This window comes from Prorops nasuta, unplaced genomic scaffold, assembly GCF_024137725.1.
Source record: "Prorops nasuta isolate Cenicafe-Biocafe unplaced genomic scaffold, Cenicafe_Pnas_1.2 PNAS00021, whole genome shotgun sequence".
In the NCBI taxonomy this organism is placed as follows: Eukaryota; Metazoa; Arthropoda; class Insecta; order Hymenoptera; family Bethylidae; genus Prorops; species Prorops nasuta.
In genome coordinates, this window is record NW_027116818.1 from 3845040 (window position 1) to 3871817 (window position 26778).

General features: G+C 45.1%; 1 protein-coding gene across 9 annotated transcripts in view; it reads right to left on the reverse strand.

The window, feature by feature from the left end:
• The window catches only part of LOC136780933 (nucleolysin TIAR), a 439848-nt gene that overhangs the window by 68694 nt on the left and 344376 nt on the right, over window positions 1–26778 (reverse strand). For all 9 annotated transcript variants that reach the window (XM_066739544.1, XM_066739543.1, XM_066739549.1 and 6 more), the window contains one exon: window positions 11289–11376. In XM_066739544.1, coding sequence (XP_066595641.1) covers window positions 11289–11376 — 88 coding nt within the window. The remainder of the gene's footprint in view (window positions 1–11288; window positions 11377–26778) is intronic.

Below are 26778 nucleotides of genomic sequence, written 5' to 3' on the forward strand. Positions count from 1 at the left end.
TTCACCGATGCGTTATCCTTAGGTAAATTGAGCTTTTCCATTATGTATTCCAGTGGCTAAAGTGGGAGAAAAAACGCGGCCCATTCTATTTATCAATCTCGGCCACGGAGAGAAAAAGGTGTAGAAAAATTGGGGCAGGCATTTTCGAAACAAAAAGTGCGAGAGAAAGAAAGTGAAAAAAGAGCACCGTTCTCGGTTCTTAATATCCTCGCTACTTTTCGTCGATATCCGCAACTTTCACCAGTCCCGTAGACTATTTCCACCAAACGAAAGAGCAATCGTGGTCCTTTTCTCAGTTTTGGCCTCCTCTCGCATGCCTATTCCTCTTCGCATACAATTTTCTATACTCTGCCAGTTTCCTCGGTGGTTTTTCACTAGTCTAAAAGCTGGAAGCATCCAGAACGTGGTTCTCTAGGAGATACTGTAGTGTGATAAAGAGAGAGAGAGAGAGAGAGAGAGCGATAACGGGGGTGAGGGGGTGGATGGGAGGGTCCCTTTCAAATCCCTTGGCATTTAAATATTCGCGCCGAGCCCCCTTGCCCTACTGGAATACCGAAGCCACCGAACTCTATCTCTCTTTCTTCTTCTTCTTCGTCTTCTTCTCGGGTACTCTCTCTCTCTCTCTCTCTCTCCACCTCTCAGTGGTTCCCACGATTCGCAGAGCTCGACCAACGAACCGACGCTGCTGTATTCAAAGGTTCCAGAGCAAAGCCTCGCACCCCTTTTACCCAGCAGCCTCGTCTCCACACTCCTCTCTCCTCTCCAGCCCCGATTCGACCTCCAGCCAAGCTGGACTCGCCACCCCTTTTTTCCGTCTCCGTTTGTTCGCCGCTCAATCTACTGTACAATTGCGGTGGCCAGACTTGTATACATTTGCCTGCTGCTGCTGCTGCTACTGCTCTGTGTAGATACTTCAGAGAAAGGCAGCAGCCGCTCCTGCATCGTTTTACGCGTTGCCTCCGATCGTGAATACTCGCGACCTGCTTTTATCTGGCACGTCTCGACGCTCCACAACGTTTCTCTCAATATCTCGCTCCTAGCTCTCACTCTCTGATTTGGTCTGCCTTTGATTTATTCGACTCTCTCGCTTTATCCAACTCCATAAAACATATCGTTGCTTTTGATTGATTCTTTTCCCTTCAACTCCCTCTCTCTCTCTCTCTCTCTCTCGAATAATCCCTAGCACGACTGACCGGGAGAAATATGTATTTCTCATGGTGGACGTTTTTGGCTTGACAAAATGTTACTCCAAATTCCAAGTTCCAGCTCGCCGGACGTTTACCAGGTAACGCGTTTCCCTAAGGAATTTTAGACGAAGTATTATTGGGGTATTGCTATAGTGGTATACTTGTATACGAAACGAGCAGAGCAGGTCTTTTTAACAAAATCTCCGGATATACGTGCGCGACCTATCTAATAATCCCTCGTACAATCCTAGGATATACGTCATTACGTGCAAAAATATCCAAACACCACCTGTGCTCTATTGTTATAGCGTTTAGAGTGAAAATTCAGCATCATCTGCCAAAGAGAGATTTCATTTATTCATTGACGTGCATCGAGGAGAGAATATTGCGAGTACTTTCAGTGGTAAGTAGGGAGATTTGTATCGTTGTGCCTGGTTTTGTCAGAAGTGAATTTCTACGATTAATCGAGGAACCGAGCAAGAAATCAATTGGCATCCTTTCGGACAATGAAGCAGAAGAGGGAAGAAGCGCATCGAAACGGAAATCGTGTCAGGCTGAAACGACGTCATTCATCGAATCGGCCTCGACTGCCCAAGTTGCCAGTTGAAATCGCTCACGATACATCGCGTGGGATCGGAGCGCTTCTCTCCTTTCGTAATTTGCTTCGTTATTAGAAATATATCTAACGTCAAACGTCAGATACCTATATATGTATTTGGGCCTTGTCGGTGTATAATTGATTGGCGAGATAAAATGAAAGGTCTGATTGCGTCGTTAGTACCGAATGAGGGCGAGAGGGGGTGGAAGGGGAGGGGGGAGAGAAATGGTTTAGGGCAGCACATATCATTGTTTCGTGGAGTGCGTTGAATATTTGAAGGGACAGCGAGAGGAGGAGGAGGAGGAAATAGAGGGAGAGACAGAAGCTAGCCTGTCGACGTGATTCTACTGCGGAGGTATAGTGCATACCTGTTCTACTTCGTACACTCTCCAAAGCAACAGACGACCGACCCTTTTCTACTTTATTCCCTACTCTACCTTTCCTCTTCCATCCTCCACCACTCACCTCCAAAAGGGATCTCTACTTAAAAAGCAACAGAGCAGCAGCAGCAGCAACAGCAACCTACTAACAGCACAGAGCTTGCAGCACATTACCAGAGCACTGCTGTGTCTCTCTTATTATCTAATGAGCAAAATATCTCTCTGCAGCCTGCAGGGATCATCTATAATTTTCATCTCTTCCCTCCTCGAGTACACTATAGCTGTACGCGTTTTTAAGCTCGATACAATTCTTCCGGAGAAACTTTTCATAAAGCGAGGGACGACTGCAGGAAAGCACCACTGTTATTCATGACTGTTTTATGGAAGCGATGCGTTTAGATGGTAGATAAGATTTTACGTCGCGGAGACATCGTTAATGGCAATCGTGGCCTGTTTGCAGGATGGAAAGTACGACCGCCAAACTAAAATGGACGGCATTCATCGGGAGGAGCAAAAAGGAAGCAGGAAAGATCTTCATGGAAAGACTAGCACGTGACATTGATTTCTCAGAGTCTTCGACTTCTGGCAAACGAGATATTGAGCTTCAAAGCGAGACTGCTACGTGAGTTGTTTTTTGATATTTTCCTTTCTTTCCTTTCCACCCTTTTATCCCACCCCCTCCCCCTCCCACCCTCGGCCATCCGCCATCAGTCTATTTTTCTTTTTTACTTCCAGGTTTTCCCCTCCAAGCCTGAATAGGTGAGGGCTGGTCGCAGATCCTTAGCCAAGCTTACAAAGAGAATGTACGATGTGGCTGCTTACCAGCCAGCCATCCACCCCCCTCCCCATCTTCCATTCCTTACTTCATCATCTCGCTGCGACTTCTCTTTGAGCCCCAATTCTCCCTATCCACTATCTTTTCTCCTTTTCATCGAAACAGAAACAAGAAAAAATTTTGGAATTTTTCTTAATACACTAATTCCTAATTCAAACTCAATCGAGAGTATAATTCTGGCTGAGTGAGGAGACTTTAACTGGGATTTTTCCAAGGCGACCAAGTAGCAGCCTCATTGAAATTTCATACCCTTTGACCTACCTACATTGGCTGGTTGAAACACGCTCTGCTAGCTCTACCCTCGTACATACGACGACGTCCCAAAAACTTCCCACCGGAAGCATCCGAGTACCACACATTCACCCTGCAGAATAGCCATCTCTTTTGTGCTCCGCTTTGCCTTACCACGAAGAAAAGTGTTTGTACCCCCGACTATCTCCAGTTCATAATTTTTCCATCTCCCACTTCTCCTCTCTTCCGGCGTCGATAAATACCCGATGCTAAACCGAATAATATAAAACCACCAGCATTTCATTAGAAACACGTAGAGAAACGTAATACCGAATCTCCGGTCGTGGAGAGCAATTTAAGTGTGTTTCTCATACTTCTTTGGTCATCGAATCGTTGGTCCAACATTTAAGAATCGATTAATTATCGGAGATACTCGGTGGTACTCTTCAACCGAATTGTACAAAGTACAAAGGTGGAGAATGCGTAATAAATACGAGAGAAAACTCGGTTGAATTTTATTCGCCAAATGTTCTCATGTTTGTTTCTGCGATTTAAATACCCGATTGAATATTATAAAACATCGCGTATACAGTTCCTGAATCTCCGGTTGGGAAGAATTACCGTATATTTGTGGTATTTCTTTAGCGATCGAGTACACAGCATACATTAGAAGCACGTTTGATCGAATCAGTGATAAAATAACATGAATACGTTTAAACAATATCCGTCGAACAATGGGAGATCAATTCGATCACTTGGTACTCTTCAACCGAAATGTACAAAAGTAAGCTCGGTTGGAGTTGATGTTCTCGTATTACTCCCGCGATATAAATACTCGATGGAATAATATAACAGGAGAGGAGAGTATCTCATTATAAACTCTTATGGGAGAAAATAATGCAGGAATGTGTGGTGGAAGTATATGTCGAAGCTCACTGCAGTTGGACTGGATTTCCTTTGCTATATTTGTCGGTAAAAGGGAGTTTACGGGGTCAGCTCGTCGTCGGGAGACGGCTTTAGAGAGGAGAGAGGAGAGAGGAGAGATGGGATGATCCGAAGGGAGAAGGGACCGCGCGGGTAGTGCCGGAGGTAAGATTTAAACCCTGACAACGTCTCGAGTCCGAGTGCAGTGCTCGTTCGGTGGATTCGGCTGGCGCGACTGGCTACTATCGCTGCTATAACCTAGCATCTAGTCTGGAATCTCTATTCTGAACTCGAGAATTCTACCCTCACGGATTTTAAGTACCTACTACCGAATCAACGACGCGCATTATTCGGGACATCCTGAATCATTTCACGGAATGTCGCTCCCTCGGTGTTACCTAAGTATTACTTCTACTACCGCTGCCTCCTCCACTTACTCCTCTCCGAGTTACGACGCCGTATTATTTCACGGAAAATATGCAAAAGTTCTCATGGCATCTCTCTATAATTCCCTAGATTTCTCTAGGGGATTCTCCGGCCCGTTCCTCTAGTTTCGATATCGATGCGAAAATTTCAGCCGAACGGTGCCCCTTGAAACACTGCTCCATATTACTATAATAAGCGAGCGAATTCTTCGAATCACATTTAGTAGGTTACATCGTCGTCGTCGTCTTCTTCGAGTGGAGTATCGCGCTCAGTTGGCAGGAGTAAACTTGATCTTTGTATTTGAAACCCCTGACTAGAATTCTAGATGCTGGATCCGCTTCGTAAACCATGGCAGGAAATCACAAAGCACTTGGAGATGTGGCGGTCTGGCTTTAAGAGGTCACGGAGAGGGATGAAGCGAGAGGGTGACGGTGAGGGGGTGAATAAGGGAAGGGGAGTCTGGTTTCTGCACTGGGAAAGAGTGATAATCTCTCGAGGGGTGATAAATCAAGTGACCGCACAATCGCAGTAGCCGTGAGGCCGCATGGATACCCTCGACAACAACGTTACACCGCGCGATGCACGGCCTAAATCTATATGTATATATAGAAAACAATCGTGTCAATTAATCGTAAACGTAAACGCCATTCGAGTGCAAATTTACTCTATTCCACCCGTATATATATATATGTAAATCATACAATTCGCGTTAACTGGTACAACAATATTCCAAAGTTTCGCTTGTGTAAAAGATGGGTAACTTGGATATAACGGGAAGATTTGAATTCCGATTTGAGATGCGCGTAATCGTGCAAAAGGCTGTATGTATGCATGGATATATATATATATATATATATATATAGGACATGCATAATATATATGGAAAGTTTGGGAACTCTTGCTGAGTAATTATTGTCAAAGCTGCAAATGAGTGCGAAAGTTGGGAAGCTTAAAGTAACCGGTGGGAGAGAAAAATAGTGCTGTTGGATAATGCAGCTTGTGGGAATGAGGGGGAGGGGGAGAGAGAGGCGAGGATTAATTCTGATGCTGTCGCAGTAGCATTTCGGTCAAACGTAGTTTGGTAAAGTCGTTAAATTCGAGAGGTTCCTTGGAAGTCACTTAGGCGAAATCGAATCAGCCGAAGCTTCCTAGCGGACATAATGCTTGGGATGCGTACTACTTTCAAGATCGAATAAAATGTATCGACAGGTAAGAAGCAGTTCGCTTGCTAAGAGAAATGCTCGAATGCCTCGGGATAGCCAATGAGACGAGGGTAGCAAGGTAATAAGTGTATAGTATATATGTATATATATATATTGAACCATAGGTTATAATTTTCCTACATGCACCACCACCAAAAATCTCATTTCGTCTTTATCTTTCATACACGAGATTCATGTCACTCTGAGATGCAATAATTCCCCTCGCTGAGACAAAGTCTCGAATGAACGTGACGCGTAATGCTTATATATACACTGCTTAACTATGATAATTCCTTTCGCATATATATCCCCCTCCCCTAATTCTTGAAAGGCGCGAGTAGAGATCAAGCTGCGAGATACAATAAAAATCACATCGAGTCCCGTTTCATAAAAAATCCTTTTGCTCTCCTCGCATCATCCCTCGCAGCTTAATTATATCCGCGCGAGAATAATCTACCAGGACTTTAAGCTATGAGTTAGTTTTCTATTTAAGGCTGGGATTAACGTAGAGTTTTCCGCTTAATTAAAAAACAAGCCCGATCCACCGGTGAAGTTGTCTCGAGGCGAATAAGGTAGGTGAACGTGGAGCGAGATATAAAGGAATGGGGAGGGTTGAATTATAATGTTCAAACGTAGCAATCGAACCGGCCGTATCCCTTACTTCCAGCCGTCTTAGCCGATGGTATGAGAAAGTTGTCCGTACTTCCGCGGATAAAGATCTCGAGCAAAAGTTACGGTCGTTTGCAAACTAATCGAGCCGTCGCTTTTCTACAGGGTGTCGAAACTTTCGGAGCCTGTCAACTTTTCCACCCCCTCCCCCCGTCCCTTCCCCGCTTTTGGAAGCCCCTACCGTTTGCCCACCTACCCTTTACTCTCTCTTCCACCTTCCTCTTCTTCTTCTTCTTCTCTCTCTATTGCCACTACCACCACCACCACTACCACCAGTACTAACATTGCTGTCCCTCCCCCTCCCCTCAATGTCCCATCCTTTTCCTTGGCGAACGACCGACGATCCGCCAAGTAAAGCAATCGTGCTTTTTATCTTTTCGACGCTACACCCCAGAAACTCTGTCTTTATGGTTGCCGGAAAATAACTCGTAGAACAGCCAGGGTGAACCCTGAGCTCCCCCCCCCCCCTCCTCTCTCTCACTCTCTCTCTCTCTCTCTATTTCCACTCACCCCTCGCGGATACTTTCCTCCACCACTCCAGGGAGTAAATATTGCATGGTACTTGGTTCGACCAACGAGAGCATCATTCCCCCCTAATCCAATGGTAAATTCGTTGGTTTTATATCAAGACTAAAATTAATACTATCCTCTGCACCAACAATTTTCTTACGATTGGCATTTTTACCTCGCTCGATATTCTCTACTCTCGAGAGTGCTCGATCTTATATGTATATACAGTTCTTGAATTTTAACATAATATTAGTTGGCGCGACCTTGTTGAACGTTTCGTGAATTTGCATCATCTTGAAACTATCGTTAAGCCGGATGAACGTGGCAAAATTAAGCTTGCAAAATGTAACTTGTAAAAGTACCTTGTGTTTGGTAGAAGAATTTGGGACGAAGCTGTAAGAATGTAGAGCATAGTGCTGTAAGGATTTAACGTGAAGTAGTGGTGGTGGTAGGAAAAACTAAGAGATGTATATACATATACTTATATATATAGTCTATATATTCTCGTCTCTCAAGATTGATAACGAGAATAATTAAGATTCTCGTCGGTCGCCCGTTGGGGGTTGCCGAATTTTAATTTCACACTGTACACCTAGTAGGGGGGTTTTGGCGCGGAACGAGCTTTCCCGGCGGGTAGCTATATTAAAATTCCGGAAACTTTTTAATCTTTCTCCCCGCGTAGTTAAATATTAATAACGAAATCTCGGATACGGCAATGCGAGCCGAGCTCGGGGACATTGCAGGAAGTCCTCGTTACACTCCGCCAGGAGTACCAGGGAAAAGCTTCGTCACTTTTCCATTCAACCCCCTGGAAAACCCCTTTTCTCCCTAACCAGCATCAGCAGTATCCATGCAATTGCCAGTCTTTTGCTTACGCCAAATGGTTTCACGAAAACTCGCCACTCTCCATATATCATACATGAATGAAATCAAATCGTTTCGACAAAATTTCCCTGATGAGCTATAGAAGACACGAATCAAACTGGCTGCGAGTAGGAGAGAGTCTTGTACTTTGAGGTATTTGTTATAAATTTTCTAGAATCGAAAGAATCCTTTAATTTGAAACGAGCATTGACAATTGGTCGATGCATTTCGAAAATTAAATAATCTATACATATACATAAAGCGAGTACGTCAAAGAATCCTAATAAACAATTCTCTCCAAGTTACAGCAGTAGCAATTTAAACAAAAGAGTCTCGAGATACAAAGTTTTCCCCTAACATAAAATCCATTATTACATTACCCCTCGGAAAAAATACAGTCTTCGTCATCCGATTTTGTCACTCGTGTGAAAAATCGAGAAACGACGAGAGAAATTTGTCACAGTCGCTATATATATATATATATATATACACAGGGTATATTTCCAGCCATGATTATTCCATTTGGGAATGGCGTCTTTATCGTTCGCGGGTTTCTGCGCAACGAGAGAAAAATCCTCCGGGTTTATACAGGTTCCACGTTTGTTTTCGCGTAATCTTACGCCCTCGGTGAAATTCAATGTGATTTTATTATTCAGCCGTGTATATTTTATGTACTCTCCCCTCCCCCCGAGGCGCGTGCGTTTAGCAGAAGCAAGGCGGTTGGCGCTGAGCCCTACTGCGTCGCGCCGCGCCGTGGCGGGCGCGACGTGAGCTTTCTTCCCCGACAGTCAATCTGCACTACGTTTATGGGAAAGTAGAAATAAGAGGGGGGGGGGGGGGGGGGAGAGTTAACCTCCCCCCGTTGTTTTTGGTTGCATGGCTCGATCTCCTCCTCGACTCTACGGCACGTCACGCGATCCTATACGTGAACGATAAATACGCCTTTCCGTATTTATGCGCGTTGCAGGTTTCGCGTACATGTACGTGCGCGAGGTCTCGGCGCGAATTTCCTCTAGTGCAGCTTATTCGCCTCGTGCGTTATGGTCCGCTTTGCTTTGGCAGCTGGAACTTGCAAACTTCTCGACGTCGATGGTCCTTTCTGACGTGGCTCAAGCTGGAACGGAGCTTACTTAGCAGCCATTTAAAGCCTAAAGTGTGCTTCTGCTTCGCCGATTGGGTCCGGGCGCAAAGATCAAGTTCTGATATTAACGGCCTAACGCTGCTGCTGCTGCTACTACTGCACCAGAGTGGCCCGAGTAATACACGCTCTGGCTGCTGTTTCAGCCACCACCTATACACTCGACGGAGGGTTCTGAGGCCCACACGTATGCACCCATAGTCCCTCCCTTTCTCTCTCTCTCTCTCTATGCACGACGTATGCTTATCTCCTCCAGCAATGCCCGTATAATGGGTTTATTTTCAAATGTACAGTCACCGTTTCATACAGAGATTTTAATCAGAACGCAGTTTCAAGACAAGCCACGAATCCCCATTCCCTTATATGTGCAGGTTTTATCAAATACAGGCATTATGGTTTTCATTAATAGCGAGCTGTAAAGCATATCGTTGTACGATCTGCTACGGGATTCCGTTTAAGAGAGTAGACAGTCGGAAATAGTTCTCTAGTTGATTAAAGTACGGCTGATAAATGGTCCAGAGCACTGCGAGTAACGATTTGTAGCAAACTTTAAGTGGGGTAATATTTTAACGAAAATGGCTTATGAAAATTTGACCAAGTATTAACGACAATCAGCTATCGTGGAATATGAAAACGTTTGGAAATCTTTTATGCGAGCTGATAGATTATTGGCCGTTGCGATCGTGAAGAATTTAATAGACGAAGAGATAGTGGGAGGTATCTAGTTTCTAGGAACACGCTCGAATTTCTCTATACTGGGAGAATCTTCCTTCCTATCGTCTATTCATTGATCGAGCTGTTCGGGATGCTCCTCGCAACTTCAGCCTGTTTGCCGTCCCTTTCGAAGAAGGCAGAGGGACCACTCCCCCACTTCTCGCAACGTCAAGTAGATTAGCTTGTATCATCGGTATATAATTAATCTAACATGCGTTTCTGGCGTATAGCACGGGATAAGGGAGCAGGGCCGAGGAGAGTGGAGAGGAAAGGTGCGATGCGGGGATCGAGTGTCGGGATGGGGTGCGGGGTTGACAAAATAAAGGATGAAAAGGGCGATGGGAAGAAACGAAGGAGGACCTATAGGCTGCCTCTGCCGACGATGGAGATAGGTGTAGAGGGTTTGCCAGAGCTAGAGGCGAATGCTCGGATGCAGGGCCAAAGGAGCCAGGGAAGCAGTGGAAAACAAAATGAAAGAGGAAAACCGCTGGCAATTTTTCACTAGCTTTTTTAAGCGCGGCTTAGGTACTCGTGGAGCGAGTTTGAATCGATTTTCCTAGAGGGCCCCATTTTTCTACCGCCTTCTTGTACCAAGCAGTGCGAACTATACCTACTTCCCAACTGTTTCCTATAGCCTCGCACACCAATGTCATTGGGAGCTCGCGCATTTAGGCAGAAGAAACCTCGCCGCTTCGAGAGATATCCTCTCCGCTCGTATCAGATTGCTTCTCAAACTCTTTCCGATACGATAATATATTAAACTTTCTTTCGTCCTTTAATAGTCCACCCGACCGCCACATAAAAATGCAAATATTTCCACTGACACGTTTCCAATCTCGTCTTCTTCTCTCTCTCTCTCTCTCTCTCTCCCACTCCTTGCGTCATGTAGGTGCTGCTGCTACTGCTACCGCTGTTTCAGTCTCATGGAAATCTTCTCACCGAGCTATTTAGGTGAATTCATTCGTCCTTGGCAAGTTCCGTAATCACTCATTCGCGAACGTTCGAATTCTCAACTCCGCGGAACTCGATGGCAATAGTAATGGCTCCTACCGCCACTGGAGTCCTTCCACTTCAATTACTATCGCGAGGTGAGGTAAGGAGGGGGTGAGAGAGAAGGTAGCTATATCTTTTTCCACGTCCGACTTCACTCCGTCACTAAAGCTGGCTGGGTCGTAAGGCTGATTTCCAAGGGCCAAGATTACCGGGCTTAATACGGCTTTTACCTGTATAATCAATCAGAATCGAAAGGGTTGACGCGATTGCACCCCTAGCATCGGACTTCTCTCTTATTTGCCCCTTGCAAGCCGTTCCAGTAACATTATCGGCCTCGCGCTCCTTTATCGACCGGTTGCTTCTAGCTACCCCCTAAAGGTCCTCGAATTTCACCGAGGATCATTTTAAAGAAAAAATTATAAACTTTCCTCTCAAACCGATATATATATATATATATATATATCTTTATACGAATAACTCCTGCCATTTATTGCTTTTCGACAGATTTTCGAGCAATCCGCTGAATTACCCGCGCTGAAACGAAGTCACGCGCACGCCAGTCGACAAATCAATTGGCAATTTCGAAAAGTCCATTACTTGTCGGTAAAATAACTTACGAGATTTCGCCGAAAGCCGCGAATGCATCCCTCAAGGCTTGCGTCTCTATCTCTGGACTGAGATCCCCTACGAATATGTGGTAGTGTTCTGTAACAGAAAAAATTAACATGCTTGTTAACGTTTTTTGGTAAACATTTCGTTAATATTGTTGAAAATGATTTATTACGACACTATACTGAGTCATCGCTGTTAAGATGGTGCAATGCGGATAAGTAGATTTAAAACTTAGGTAAAAAAAGATTATTAGCTATATTTTGTGTTTCTCTTAATACACAAACAATCATTATATCATAGCCGCAGGCTTTAATTAACAAAGAGTGAATTTAATCGTAGAAGTATATCCTACGAGTCTACCTGCACGATAGTCGATAATTGAAACGGTTAATTTATCAAGAATAATAAAATGACTAAATAAATTAAATTCGATGAACTATTTATGTTTTTTGATACGTGGGAGCAGTCTGTTAAATAAAAAGCATTAATCGAGTTGTCGGAGCTCGAGGAATACTCTTGGAGACGTATCGAAGAATATACTTATATAAAGGTAAAATCTTTGAAATTCTATAGGAAAATCGTTAGGAAAGTTGGAATGTTTGAATGGAGAAATACTACATTGTATAGACCACTTGATTCGCAAATCATAATATATTGATAGATAGGTGTGGTTAACGCGGTACGTTCGCATGGGTTTAATAATTAATTAATCATTTGACAAATTCAAGGCTTCCTTTGAACATTCTCTTTCGGGTGACGTAGCGAAGGATCGAGTTAACCCTCGGTCCGAGGTTTCCCATTAAAATTGCACCCATTAATTTGGCATGGTCGACTCGGGCCGATATCTCAAGTGGTGCAGCAGCCGCACATCAAATATTTATTTCTAAGCATTATTTGGCTTCTCATCGCCGGGAAAGCGTAGTTGTGCAGCTTTGATCTAACGGAACTTCGCTCCGACTCTCCCTCTGTCAAAATTACTGTCATCGATGTTACTCGATCGGGAACGGTGAAATCGTGCGGAATGAAGACGACAAAATAAAGTGATGGAGAGGGGGGGGGGGGGGTTGGTGAATATATAGCATACACCGTAAGGAAAGAGCAAGGGAAATGTTTAATAGGACTGGTTTCATATAAGAAGACGCGTGCTAACGTAAAGAGCCGAAGGACCTCGAATTCAGCGCTGAGTCAGACGAGATTGAAAACTGCAGCGGTCCGGGCTAAAGTGGAGTTATGGAAATTCTGCAAGGCAATAAATAATATTTGCACCACCAAGCAAGAAAGACGCAGTAAAACCGTCGATTTAGTGCGAACCTGACCACGTCCCCTCCACTCTATCCTCAAAAGGCCATAGTTGTTCCATGTTCGCTGAATATGCATTCTGTCCCAGCGCGAAATCCGTTCGTTTACTCTATCCCTAATTGCTCCACTTTGCTCTTCTATTTAAGACGGATTTTCTATTCATTATCATCCGATGTACCGAAGCGTTGACCCCATTTGCATCCTCTGCCTCCGGATTCAAGGAGATTCTCCCAAGGACAGACATTTCATCGGAAATTACCATTCTATTGAATCGCTTCGGCTCTGAAAAATCGACCTTATCGGATATATCAGGGAGGAGGGAGAGAGGGAGGAACACGTACGAATTAACGAGGACTCCAACTGGAATAAGGTTCACCGAGATGTTTTCAACCCTTATCGTGACCTCCTGGACTTATTTTTACTGGCGTTATGGCCACGGATTGGTCGGACCAAACGAACTGAACGGATGCTCCACAATCGAGTTAACGCTAGCAACTTCCTCTCTTCCTCCCCCCTCTCTTACTCTATCTCTACTATATATATATATATATATATGTGTGTGTGTGTGTACATTATAGGCAACCAATGTTTCTCGATTCAAAAGGAAAACCAGTGGATGACCGGCACGAGAGTTCCTAGAATCGAACACGCACACACACACATGCACTCTGAACAAATCTCTTCCCTCGAATAAAAATACGAAGCAACCCCCTTTGACGTTGTCGCCATTAAATTCGAGCAACGAGAGCCAAAATTCCAGGACCATTAGGAAATCGGCAGGAAATTGACGGAAATTATGAAGCACGGGACTCTGCCAAATCGAAGCTGTTGGGGACCCGGGATTATCGTCCAGTTTTCATCATGATAACTCTAATTCATCCTTTTTATTGAAAATAAATGTTACGATACTACATATATATATATATATATATATATAGATTATATAGAGAGCCGCTGTAGTAGAGTTTGAAAGTTTGCCTGGAATTTTCGAGCCAGCGGGAATTTGCTGCGATTTAACAATTGACAGTAGTGCACCGTGCAGAAGGCAATATTCGTGGAGAATTTGTTGCTAGCATTGGCCATTGGTGCTACGCTTTTTCTGCACTGTCGCGTAATGACTTGAAACGCGGACATCCGCAGTGGCCGTAACACGAACTTTTGGCTGACCTTCGCTAGAAATTTTTACTGTCCCGGTCACATGTGTTTCCTTCATTTTCCTCCTGGAATCTTCAAATACGACTCTCTCCAGAGAAAATTCCACGGAGGAGGTCCAATGAAGCTGCGTTCTAGGATTGCTGCTAGCTGCTTTAGCAAAGTGGTTACTTTTATGAATTCGCTTGACTTCCATTGAAAGGCCAAAGTAATTTTTAGCCGGAGCTTCGAGGAAGCTCTCCAACCCCTGGCTCTTTGCAAATAGCGGACGGCCTCCTATTCTAACGTTTCTGTTTTCCTAAGAAACTCCAGCAATTATCGATTTCCAAAAGGATAAAGGAATTATTTATCGATCTCTCTCTCTCTCTCTCTCTCTCTCTATGTATATACATATATATAGTCCCTTCTTTATTTTCTAGTACTCTTGCCACACCACCCCGCGGCTCGATGCTGCGTTAGGAAAGAAAAAGATGATTAGCGCGTGGTTTGCCGAGCGAACAACGCTAGACGAAGCCAACAAAGTAGTGCTGCTGCTGCGACAGAGCAGTTGCTATAGCTAAAACGTGAAATCTCGTTATTGCCAGTCAGAAGAATTCTCCCTTATTTCCTCGTTATCGTTACAATTGCACTCGCCTCTGTCTTTCTCTCTCTCTCTCTATATCTCTCTCGGGTAAGCCGCGTCACGACACGCAGTTATAGGGAAATGCAACGAAGAATCTGCAGAGATTTCTCACTTTTACCGCTCCGCGTCGTATATATAGGAGCCTGGGGCCAATAAAAATCTAGCGGTGCTGCTGAATCTCGCTGGAAATCGCTGCTATATATATATATATATATATATATATGGAGAAAGAAGGTGAAAGACCGAGAGAGGAGTGAATTGGAAAATTCGGCGGGGCTCGTACGTCATGCGGCCACTAATCGTTCGATTGGAAAATTTGATTTGCCACTCGTACTACGTCACATTATTTCCCGTTCAACTTGAAAATCTTCGTGGTCGCGTTATGGGCTCGCGAAAGCTGCTGGAACGAGTCTGATAAATGGATTATGGAAAATGATGGAGAGTCCACGCGTAATTTAAGCGTGGTTTTCGAGAGCCTCGTCGTCGTTGCCGAAGTCACGCGCGCGCGCGAGTTCGCCCACGGTACTTTCACAGAGCTCACGGAGCTACTTTTCCCGCACACTGGCAAGTATCGGAAAGAGCCATTCCGAACAATTGGGACACGCACCGTTAACGATGACGTCACGCGTCGCCAACTTCTCCAGCGCTAAAAATGCGATGCAGAGCTTTCAATAAAGTGGGAGTAACCGAGCGTAATTTATTGTCACAGCCGCGCACGAGGATCGGCCAATCTACCAACGCGTCACAGCGATGATTTCGCTCGGCTCTATAATAATATTTTATCACCCCTCGTTTTTTATTCAATTATCAGCTAAGTCGAATTATTTTCTCTCTACATATCATATATATATATATATATATATATATATAAAGCTGAAGAATCGCTGATGGCAGACAAAATATGAACGAGAGAATGCGTGCGTTGGAAAGGTGAGAGAAATTGAAATTTGTAAATTGAACGGGCATCGATTAATAAGCAATCAGCGAATCAATGGAAAGCCATTAAGTATCATCCGATATTCGCGCTCATACGCGATACTACGGAGAATTGTATAAATTCGAATCGGCATGTATCGCCGCCTCGATGCAAAGGCATCATCGCACACAACCGACTCGGCGCGGCGCGCGCTAAAATGAATTTATCCAGTTTAGCACGCCCAGGCCAGCTCCGTGGCATATCATTCCACGGAATAATACACAATTTTACGCCTCTTTCATAATTCATATTTTACGCGCACGGACGATTGTTTTTCGTTGGATAAAGAGCTGTAGCCCCGTTAAGAATCTATTTACCTTTTTTTTGCGCAATCGGGGTAGAGATGGGGGAGGGGGAGGGAGACAAAAAAGCAGGGATGCGAAATTTAGTAGGGGGAGGTGCGTAAATGAATGTTGGCCCGAGAGAATAAAGCCACTGCGGCTATCGGTCTGTTAACTATGACGTCACGGCGACGCGTTGCGAGGGATGGAAGCAGAGGCCAGAATTTTCAATAAACCGGGAGTAATGGAGCGTCATTTATTATTGGCGTCGAGGCTTTTCTCTTCGCTGGTCTCCCCCACACCACGACACCGCTATATACCACCACCACCACCACCACCACTACCATCCGACCCCAAGCCTCGACCAACAACGTATTCCCCACTGCCTACGATGATTCCGCCCTCGACTATGGAATTATGTCGGTATTATTATCGTCATTACCCCTTCCTTCGCGTTTACGATCGGCATAAACATCGTTATTATTATCGTCATTGTCGCAATCGGTCACTGTCGGACGTGATCGGGCCTCGCTCGTGCATTCATGCACAAAACGCCGAAGAGTTCAAAAAAAAAAAAAAAAAAAGAAACAGCAATGAAATAAAATCAATGAATTATCTCAGTGAGAAGCGCGCATGTGCGGCCACTGATACAACTATGATCGAGTCGAGTTACCGGTTAAATAGGTGACTTGAAATTTCCTCTCGAGTATCACAGTATTAAACACGATAAATTTGATCCGGTAGAAATAGGGGAGGAAAAAGAGACTGGTGCAATTTGGAGAAAAGGCCGACGGATTGGATTCTTCGTGTTGCTTTCCATTCATCAGCGTAGCTCCATTATTCAATGGCCGTGGCTGCGAGAGGTAACGCAAAGAACAGCCTCGAGCATGGTTTTCTCAGGGATGACAAGAAAATGGCGTTAGCTGTCACAAAGATCCTCCTTTCCAGTCGCCTAGTTTGTTTCTGTTCCGGGAAAGAGCTTATGTTATGGTTCGCGTTGCTCAGAGGGAGGAGGGCAGCAAAGGGATGGAATAGCGTCGATTTCTTGCGCGTCGTTGAAAAGGGCTGAGCTATGAAGAGGGAGAGGGAGAGAGTAAACTTTTATTGAAACGTTATATGCTCGGTGAATACGGACCACGAATTGGTCCTGGACTCGAAAAAGGGCTGCTTCGTTCGCAGGGAAGCATTGAAAGCGAGGACAATGAGCAGAGATGTACAAAAGTCTTGGCTGGATCGTAGATCAGAGGTCGAACATGGATGTCCCGTAGATCAAGGCTTTCCTTAATTTCGCGGGACACACCGGTGAAATGTTGATTTACGGCAACTGTGAAAGCGGTACCAAAGCAGCCGAGCGCTTTAGATGCACACGAGTGATCCTGTCTCTTTATGTTTTTTTCCCTCTGCTCTGTTGTTGTTGCAAGAAATGGCATTGATCGTTTTATTGCTTAAAATATAAATATTAAAATATGAGAAAGGTTTGTGCGGTGCGAATCAGTTGAAAAAGAAGAATTTTAGCTTCACAGTGGTAAAGGTACGAGACAAGTAGTATAAAGGCAGTTTTGAAAACTAAGTAGTAGGAACGTAGCACAAGCGCGGACGTATCTGATATACACAGAATATTGTGTCTCTTCGTGTTATATTATACTCGAAGAAGCAGCATCGACCATTTCATCACTTTAAAAATAAGTATTCTGCCGATTTAAGAAAAATGGTGCATTTCCACCCTTTAGAATTTTCATTTAAACTATTCCTGCAACCCAACTGGTAAGCTATTAAAAATGTTCCAAAGTACCAGAGTGTGAAATTAGCACCCCAAATTTTAAAAATGGAAAAAACCAAACAGTTCTAGTAGCACCCGGACAAAAAAATTAAAAAAAAAATTTTTTTTTAATTTTTGATTTTTAACGAGAGTTTTAATGGCACCCCAAAGAGTTCTATAATTATGTCTATTACTTTTTATCGATAGGACTTTTAGTTTAAAGGATATAAACATTTGAATATCAGAGAAAGTGAAGTTGGCACCCCAAATCATCTTTAATAGTTTTTCGAGTTCAATTTGCAGAATTCTTTTGAAAAATAGCAAGGAACTGTAGAACTTGTCCGGGTGAACTGTTTGGTTTTTTTCCATTTTTAAAATTTGCTGTTCTAACTTCACCTTGGTTTCCAAAGTCCAGTTTCTAAGAATAATCCGTAAGCTAAAATGCAACATATCGAGACTAATAATTCATGGAGATACTGCCTTCTTTCTTAGCATAGTAGTATTACACAGTAAGTATAAGGAAGGTTTGCGAAGTGGATGAGAAGAGAAAAGGATGAGGTTCGGCTTCATCGTGGTAGATCGAGGTAGAGAACGAGTAGTAGGGCAGATTTGAGAACTAAGCGTTGGGAATGCAATCGAATTTTAGCTCGCTATCTGGTAACCTAGTTGGCTCCGTGGAGGAGGACAACGCGTCGTGGTGGAGGGATTGATGGATAGAGCTCTCACGATCGAAATGGATCTATAGAATAGTAATAAGATATAGATGAATGATACATATATATGTATGTATAAGAGAAACGAATATATAGTTGGTGGATTGATTGAATTAGCTGAGAGGAATTCGGATAGCGAGATTGTCTGTTGGGGTGGGGTTGGTAAGTGGAAAGGGACCGAGAGTGTGTTCCACTGGCAAGGATGGAAAAGAGAGGTAACCAGGATCGATTGGTTGATGGCTCTTGGAGGCAAAGAGCGACGAGGTAAGTCGGACGAGGGTTGGCCAACGAACGGAAGGAGCGAAAAAGGATGAGTTGGGAATGGAGTGTGAGGAATGGGAGGGGAGGGGAAGGGTGTGGAAAAGGGATGGCTCGTCGGAAAATCAAGTCGATGCCGGCCTGATTTAAACCCTAACTAACCAATCACACGAAGTTGATCGAGTTGCGGCCAGTCAGTGGCTAAATTCGTGCATTTGTATTCACCGGTGATCTCTCATGTTCCAAACCACGATTCTTCCTATTCTTTTTCCCACTCTAATAAACAGTTAGCCCATTCTCTCTTGAGATTTCAGCTACACCCTCCGCTGCTATTACAACAATGTTAACGAGCTCCTTTTTTTCTTCAGTCCCTCATTCCAGCTGCAATTTTCATTTACCTACTACTAAAGCTGTTTCACGTAGAGAGAGATAGAGAGAGGTGGAGAGACTGCGCGGAATTTGCAAAATTAGCACGATAACGATGACTAACTAGCAAATATGTGGCTTTAGCATCGTAGACTATGACAATTATATCTCAATAAGCCAAATTGTGGTCATTAGGCATAAATGGGTGCTAATTGGCAGGCAGTCCTATTAGTCGATGTTGATTTCAATGACAATAACCTAGGGGACATCGTTAGCGAAGCTGCGGGGAACAATGTAAGTGCAGCACGGATGAGTTTATCTGCTAATCGAAATTTACGATTCGTCAAAGCAAGCAGGCAGGCAAGTCGTATATACGCGCAAAGTACCAAGCTTTTACGAGAGCTCATCCTGATTCGCTGACAAAGGTATTTTTTATCCGCTTGAAAATATACGTACCACTGTGGCAACAGGTACGACGAGTCTTTTTTCTATACATGCACACACCTATATATATATATGGATATCGATTGTTTTTTCCTCAAAGGAACAACCTTTTGATTCAACGAATTAATCAGTCATTTGGCGCATTTCCCGCTCTCTCTCTCTCTCTCTCTCTCGGTGCTCTCCTGACAAATTAGACGCCTCGCTCGCGAGCGTGAGAGCACACGACGCTTCGTCCTACGTTGAGAAAGCCCCCACCAACGATCGGCTCCAATCAATTAGCTCGATTTCTCCTTTATCAATCTTTCCTGCTGCTTCTGTTTATAATTCATTTACAGGCTTTTCGGTGGTCGAAGGACATTGCGGTGGGGAAATTGTTGTCTCGACAGGTTTTAGTTTGTATTGCAGGCTGATGGATGAGAGTACACGGCGCGATATCGACAGCACCGGCACCAACACGGGCAAAAGCACAAGCACAAGCCAGCTCGTACTGTAAATCGTGGTGATTTAGAGAATGAACGACATATTGGCCGATGCAGGACGACTCGAACTGCGCTGCGGTCGGTTAAAGCAGCGACAAGCGGCGAACACGCATGATACATCGCTCCTACAACGGTCAGAGAAGCAGCAAAAAAAAAAGAACAAGAAAAATTTCAACATATGGTTTGCACGACCAAACTCATGTATAGCTTATTATTACACTCCTCGTGCGATTCTTTGTTTATTATTTACCGAAAATATTGACATTGCCGTAAAGTGATATCAGAATCGGTCGTCGAATGAGTCTCGTTTGAGCGAAATATCGCAGGCTTCTTGTAACAAGCGCATAGCGATAAATAGCGATATGTATACCTAAAATGATTTCAGTGAGATACGGACGTAAATTTGCGGCGCGATAGCCGAAACTGCGTTTTGCAAATAGAGAAGAGTCGGGTGTATCAGTGCCATAACTAAACTACCGCATTGTTTCGTGTGCGTATATGTGTATGCGCACTACGAAATTTTTGTTAAATCAAAACGACAGTGGTGGGTTAGTGTGGCAAAGTCTCCTGCTGCAGTACTACTGGCGTTGCAATTTTACGGAAATTGTTTACAGTAGATGGATAGAGTCGAGAAACACAGCCTTCGACGATGATATACATATATATATATATGCTATAGAATTCTCTCTCTCTCTCTCTCTCTTAATCCAAACGCACAGTCATCCCGCATTTGAAAACTCTCTCACGCAGGCTGGCCGACTTGTCAACACGGCGCGCGCTGGCTGCACAAAATATCGATCGCACCACGAGCTTTTGTTAATGCCATCAAACGTCCCCTAGCTTTCCACTACTCGTTTTCCAAATCGCAAATGCTATTTGTATCTAATTTCCTAGCCGGGAATTTGTTTGAAGCGCTTTCCTACGACGGGGTTTAACAAATTCGTTTCGGCATAGCTTTCGGTGTGATTTCGCCGAAAGGAAGGAATGAACGGCCGAGTCAGCAGCGCGCGGAATTGCAACCTGACGCTCGCTGCACGTGTATACATGTGTGTGTGTGTGTGTGTGTGTGTGTGGTTGTGAGAGGAAAGAGAGTGTCGGACTGTGAACGGAAATGGCGGATGAAAATTCCCTGGAGCGCGAGGATGGCACGTTGTCTTGCTCGGATTTCCCTTTAACACGGAGTGGTATCGATGAGAAAGCGATAGACGAAGATATTGTGCCGAACAGCAGAATTAACGAGCGTTGGGTATCGCGCGAGACACTTGGACCAATCCCATGCACATTGAATCAGCTTAATTAAACGAGTGATTCGTTCGATCAGGACGAGTTCGTTCGCCGTAAATGGAATGCTTCGTTCGACTCATGGATCTTTATAAAGAGGGGGGGGGGGGGGGCGTGTAGTATAGTAGTAGTACACACGCACATACGCGAGTTGGGGAGAGCAGAGTCTTTCGCGAAAAAAGATCAATGGAGTATATCGCCAGGACCCTCAGTGGTAAAAGTTCGTAACGACACGTTTGCGCTGGACGGGACGTCAGGGATTTTCCATGAAATTAAGCAGACGCGCGATATATCGCCGCGAACCACCAACACGCGAGTGTCGCGCTTGCGTGTATAGGTCAAGCCTGGCACACCGCATACATAGCTTCAGTGCAGTATCCGTGTCGATATTTACGAGGCTTCGTGTGCGTAGTTTTTTTTTCAACTAACCGCGCACGCATCAGCGGTCTAATTAGGCATCCACGCGGCTTCCTTTTCCACCAACGTGCGTGCCGTTGCAGCTGGGGACAGCGTTAACGTTGACTCGCTCGTTCAACTAGCTGCATAATATCCGATACGTGAGTTTCCTTGTGCGTGAGATTTGCACGCACACACACATACGCACGGAGACGTCACATGCATTGAGAATTACATAGGCGTGTGTAAGAGAGAGAGAGAGAGAGAGAGAGAGAGAGAGAGAGGATACGTGGTGGCGCAATGCCAAATTGATGCTGTTTGCCATCGCTCCTAAGCCTCAATCTGGCCGGTTGTAGCAGCGGGATCCTAACACGCGGTGCTAAGCCCGTCGCATTATGGATACGTCGCATATACCAAAAGCCATAGGCGTATACACACCCGCCACTCTCCCAGCAACGCTCCGTAAGCACCCGAGGGACTGCAATCTCGTCGATCGACTAATACAGCAGAGTATAGTCATAAATGCTCTCGCACGAAATATATTCCCATGGATCCCGTTTAAAAAAGAAAGAGAGGAAAAGAGAGAGAGAGCCAGAAGCACAAACGAACGTGTTTTCCGGATGCCCTCTACAGAAAATCAAGGGGAATCCCCGTCGAAAGCTTCCAGACGCTCTTACCACCGGGATTAATGTCCTAGGTTGGAAATCTCTCTGGTTGGTGGATAGACGCGATCCCAGAGTTACTTGATACATTCGCGGTAGGGCGTTTTCCATTTGCCATATTGAAAATGCGCATTCCGATGCTATATCGATTGGCTGAAAGTGGGTTTCTAGGGGGTAAAAAGCAGAGTCACGTTGAGATAATAAGGAAGAGGGAGGGGGGGGGGGGTTAGGGGACATGGACGGTATTCATTAGTTTCGTTTAGTTTACTCGTCGGGATGAATGGACTTTTATTATACGTGGCTTGGCTTGGCTTGGCGTGCGCCACTCATCTAACCTGTTATCTCGACGACTATATTTGTACGACCCCGTAATAACACGTGTCGCTGTATATCTATAGGATGTAACTATACATATATATATATGTATAGGAAGGAGAGGAAAGCGTCGGCTTTGGCATTCGGTAATTCGGTGAGTACCGATGACTACCCTGGGAAGGCAGCTGGGAAACTATATATATATATACTATATAATAGCATACCCAACCTTTGGGGAAACAATGGGACCAGCATCGACCGCCACAGACAAACCGATCCTGCTGGCTGTGCTTCGAAGCTCCGTCGACGCCTCCCGATGCCACCCATCACCCTAAAACTTTCGCGGAACGTCATTAGTACGGTACATATTTACGTCTCGGTGTAATGGAGAAAGTTGGTGGAACCTCGACACGCCATAGCTAAATCCCCCGGATCGCGCCTTCTCCGCGAGAAAGATTCGAACGTCGGGCTGCTGTTGCAATAACGCTATATCTCTGCCTGCACGAAAATTTATTTCTTTTCACCTGGCGCGAATTTCTTCGCGTATGCGTCTTTCACCGTGCCATCGTAGAATCTCACCGTTTTCCATGGAATCGCCATAGCGATAACGAGCAATTAGAATTAATGAGGCAAATATATTTGTCCGGGTGAGGGGAAGAATTAATCTTATCCTGGACTCTCGTTGACCCTTGGATCAGTGGACGATTACATGGCAAATGTTTGCCGGTAGCCGGACACGGTGTCGGGTATCGACCAATGCCAGAGAGAGAGAGACTACTTTGCTCAGGCTCTGGCTCCAGCTTCGACCCCCCCCCCCCCCCTCCGCCTTACCACGGCTCCGGCTCCCTGGCGTCGCGCGAATTCTACTGTAAAAGAGAGCCTCCGAGCCGGAATTGGGCTGCGAGCGGAGCAAAGGAAATGCTCTTTTTACGATTATCGAGAGGAGGATCGAGATTACCAGTGTTCACCGAGTATCACCTTGCAGCTAGACTGTGCTTCTTTGCTGCAGGAGTCTATAGCCTCCTGCACGAAAATTAAAAACGTCCGGTGAAAGAGGGAATTACTAATGAAAATGAAGAAACCTCTACGATCGAGGACGAGAGACTTTGGTACTTGCGCGCTCTTTTAAATCTCATTTGGCCTCGCGAAAAAGAAAAAAAGAACGAGATGAAATTTGAGGAAGGCCATATAGCCATACAGTCCCAGAGTCGCTTTAAAAATTACCTGGACCAGTGGCAAAAAGAGAGAAACGTTAAATCGATGGCAGGTTTGATCCGAAAAGAATTGCCCTTGATATTCCGGGTGTCGACTCGCTCTTGGGATCGGTCGAACGTGATGTATTTTTGCTGGACGGCTGCTCTGCACGGGGCAGCCACTTTTTGGAGGCTGCAGGAAAGAGTGAAAAAGAGCGTGGGAGAGATGGATAGTAGGTGTTGAAGGAGCGAGGTGCTTGAACGAGCGCGCGCGCACGCGAGAGAGAGAGAGAGAGAGAGAGAGTTGGGACCAGAAGAGAAATAGACGTAGAAAGAGCAGAGGATAAGTCAGACGGGTGTGAGACCAAGTGAGAAAGGGGAATGTGGTCAGCCAGCAGCTCCGGAGGGATACAGATTCATGTCGATGCAGCACAAAGTGGCGTCCACCACTTCTCAACCTATTCACCCCCTGCGGCTAGTCCTACCAGTGAACGGTCTGTCTGCCTCTACCTCTACCACTGGTCCTGCAGCCAACCACCCCTTCGACACTGGTCCAGGCGTTCCTATCGATCTGGACAAGCTAAAAACTCACGGAAACCGCCGTCTGCAGCTTTTGCGGACGCCGCTTAGCGGGATGTCCTACGGATGCTCTCTCCAACCATCACTGAAATTCTCTTTTTGCCCCTTTCACCCCTCTACTCCTCTGTCTTTCTTCCCCTTCCAGCAGCTGAAAGCCTCTAATGAATGCACAGCTATCTAACCACTGTTTCCCTCTTCCAAAGGTATTTCTATCTCTCTACTGTGTTTAGGTATAGCTATATATATGTATGTGCATTATATGTATACAACCCAGGAGGACCATGGTCAGCTTAACGAATAAATAGCGCGAATTAAGTCCGGCTACGCCTGTTTTTACCCTGAAATAAATCTACACTGATCCAATCATTTTTCACCGCTCGTTTCTCTCACGATTTTTTCCTCCCACTCGCACTATTCCACGCCAAACGTGCGCTTATGACCGACAGGCACTACAGCCTCGAACAAACGTATTTTCGTTTGATTAATCGCTCGTTATGTTAATGACTCGAACCCACGATAAAAAGCTCTCTCGTACTCCACGTAAACTACCTCCTGGCAAACGTCGTCACTTTTCCTTATACCCTCTGGGTATATAAATCCATAGCATATCGTCTTAGATATTTTACGTAATTATAATCACATTTGTATACGTATAAAAATATACTCTATAGCAGGAGTATGAATGCGAATAATCGATGGACTATGGATAATTGACTGGAATTTTAGGAAGCATTTTGTGGTTGAGCGGGATATATGAATGGGAATATAAAGTGGTCGAGGCGATTCTTAGCAGTTAGCGAGGAAAGGTGGCTGCAAGAGAGGGAGATGGAGAGAGGGAAAGTTTTGTGAAAAATTGGCTGTCGATTGGTGAGTGACGGAGTGTGGTAGGCGCGGTCGCCGTCGTGGCGCTCGTTTAACAGCGGGGTGGCAAACTGGTAGAAACGTTGGAAGAAACGGTTCGGAGGATAGATGTACAGGAAGGAAGAAGAGGCCGGAGGGCAACAACGGAGAGACAAGGAGAGTGGGTGTCTGCTTTTGGAGTGGGAGTAAACCGGTTGCGGCCAAGAGTGCACATTCAGCAGCTTCGCTCGCTCGCCAGTGGAATATAAATTTGCAACATTATCGCCTCTGAGAGGGCGTTATCCCCGTCGGCTAGGGTTCTCTGACACACACACACACACACACACACACACGGACTAAGGCGAACCCCTATCCTCGATCGGCGATCTTTCCAAACGGATCTACCAGCTATCCCTTTCGCATTTCGATGGCACGATCGACAATTTATTCATCGCACTTTGAAAATCATTGGCGGTTTATTCATTGTACCCTTTTCATTTTCCACGGGATTTCCCAGGTTTTTCACGGGAACCTCGTACAGGCAGCGAAGCTTTATCTGATTGCGCTAATCGCACGTCGAGGGTACATAAAAATCGCTTGACGTTCACGCATGGCGCTTTGCTGGAGGGTGCAGCAAAGTGGCGCGAGTTTAGATTAAAGTTAGCCAAACCTCTCTGTATAGCGTAATAGCACCTCGGGCTTTATTTCTAACACGAGAATATGCCAAGAGCGTTGGAAACTTAAGACGCTTTCGTGTTATTATAACGGCGCCATGGATTTCGGATACTCGTTCGCCGCGCTGCAATTCTAGCCTTCTCAGATTCCAAGGCGAGCTGCTTCGCGGGCATCCACAGAGAAAAATTAAAAATTATTTTCTCCTCGGCGTCCGTCCCACTTTTTCAAACGCGCAGTGTCGCGGGTCCGGACAAAAGGTTGACCTTCCAATTTATTCCACAACACTGCACACATGTACTCGCGTGAATTTCGATTAATGAAACATTATTCCCTTCCAGGATGTATCGACGTTACCCAGGATCAGTGTGGAATTTTTTCTTCGTCTCTCCGTTTATACGAAATAGTGGTAAGAGAAGGTAGGACAGGAGGAGGGGGGGGGGGGGGGGAGGGGGGCTGTGCCCACGGCGATAACAGCAGATAGAGGCTTTGGAGGGGCTCAACGGATCTCGCTTGGCACTCGAGGCTCGATAACCGGAACGATCGGAAAGTTTGCACAACGGGAGATGCTGCCGCGTCGATAAGGGGTATGGTAGAAAAGGGGTAGAGGGTGGATGTTGGTGGAGGAGGGGGAGGGAGGTGTGGGGGTGCGGTAAAATCGGTACCAAAGCGAGCTCTCGGCTGACGCTGTCATGTCGGAGTTCTCGCGACAAGACTGATTGCTTGCATTGATCAGCGGCGAGAGCATGTAGGGTTTGTCAAACTTACCCTTACCAACAACCCCAACCCCCACACCTTCCCCTTCATCGAGCCTCCTCCGTTCCCTTCAACCCTCGTCCTTTTACTCTCTCTCTCACTCTTGCCCACCTTCCGCTCCTGTACTCTTAACCCCTGGATAACTCGGATTCCGGGATGACCTATTTAAGAATCAATTTGGAAATACCAATTTAACTTGGGACACTGATACAATCCCAATTCAATTGTGGGGTAGGCACGTGATACGACTGTAATTCAATAACGATATCCAATTGTAACGCGACTCAGTACATTAGTAATATTAACTATAATAAATACCGTTGCAATATTTATATATATATATATATATGTATAACCATCTCTCTAATCCAATTATTATTGGCGTGCGACTCGCAATGGAGGAACAACGCTTGTCTCTACTTATCATAATTGGACGCGTTTTATTGCATTCT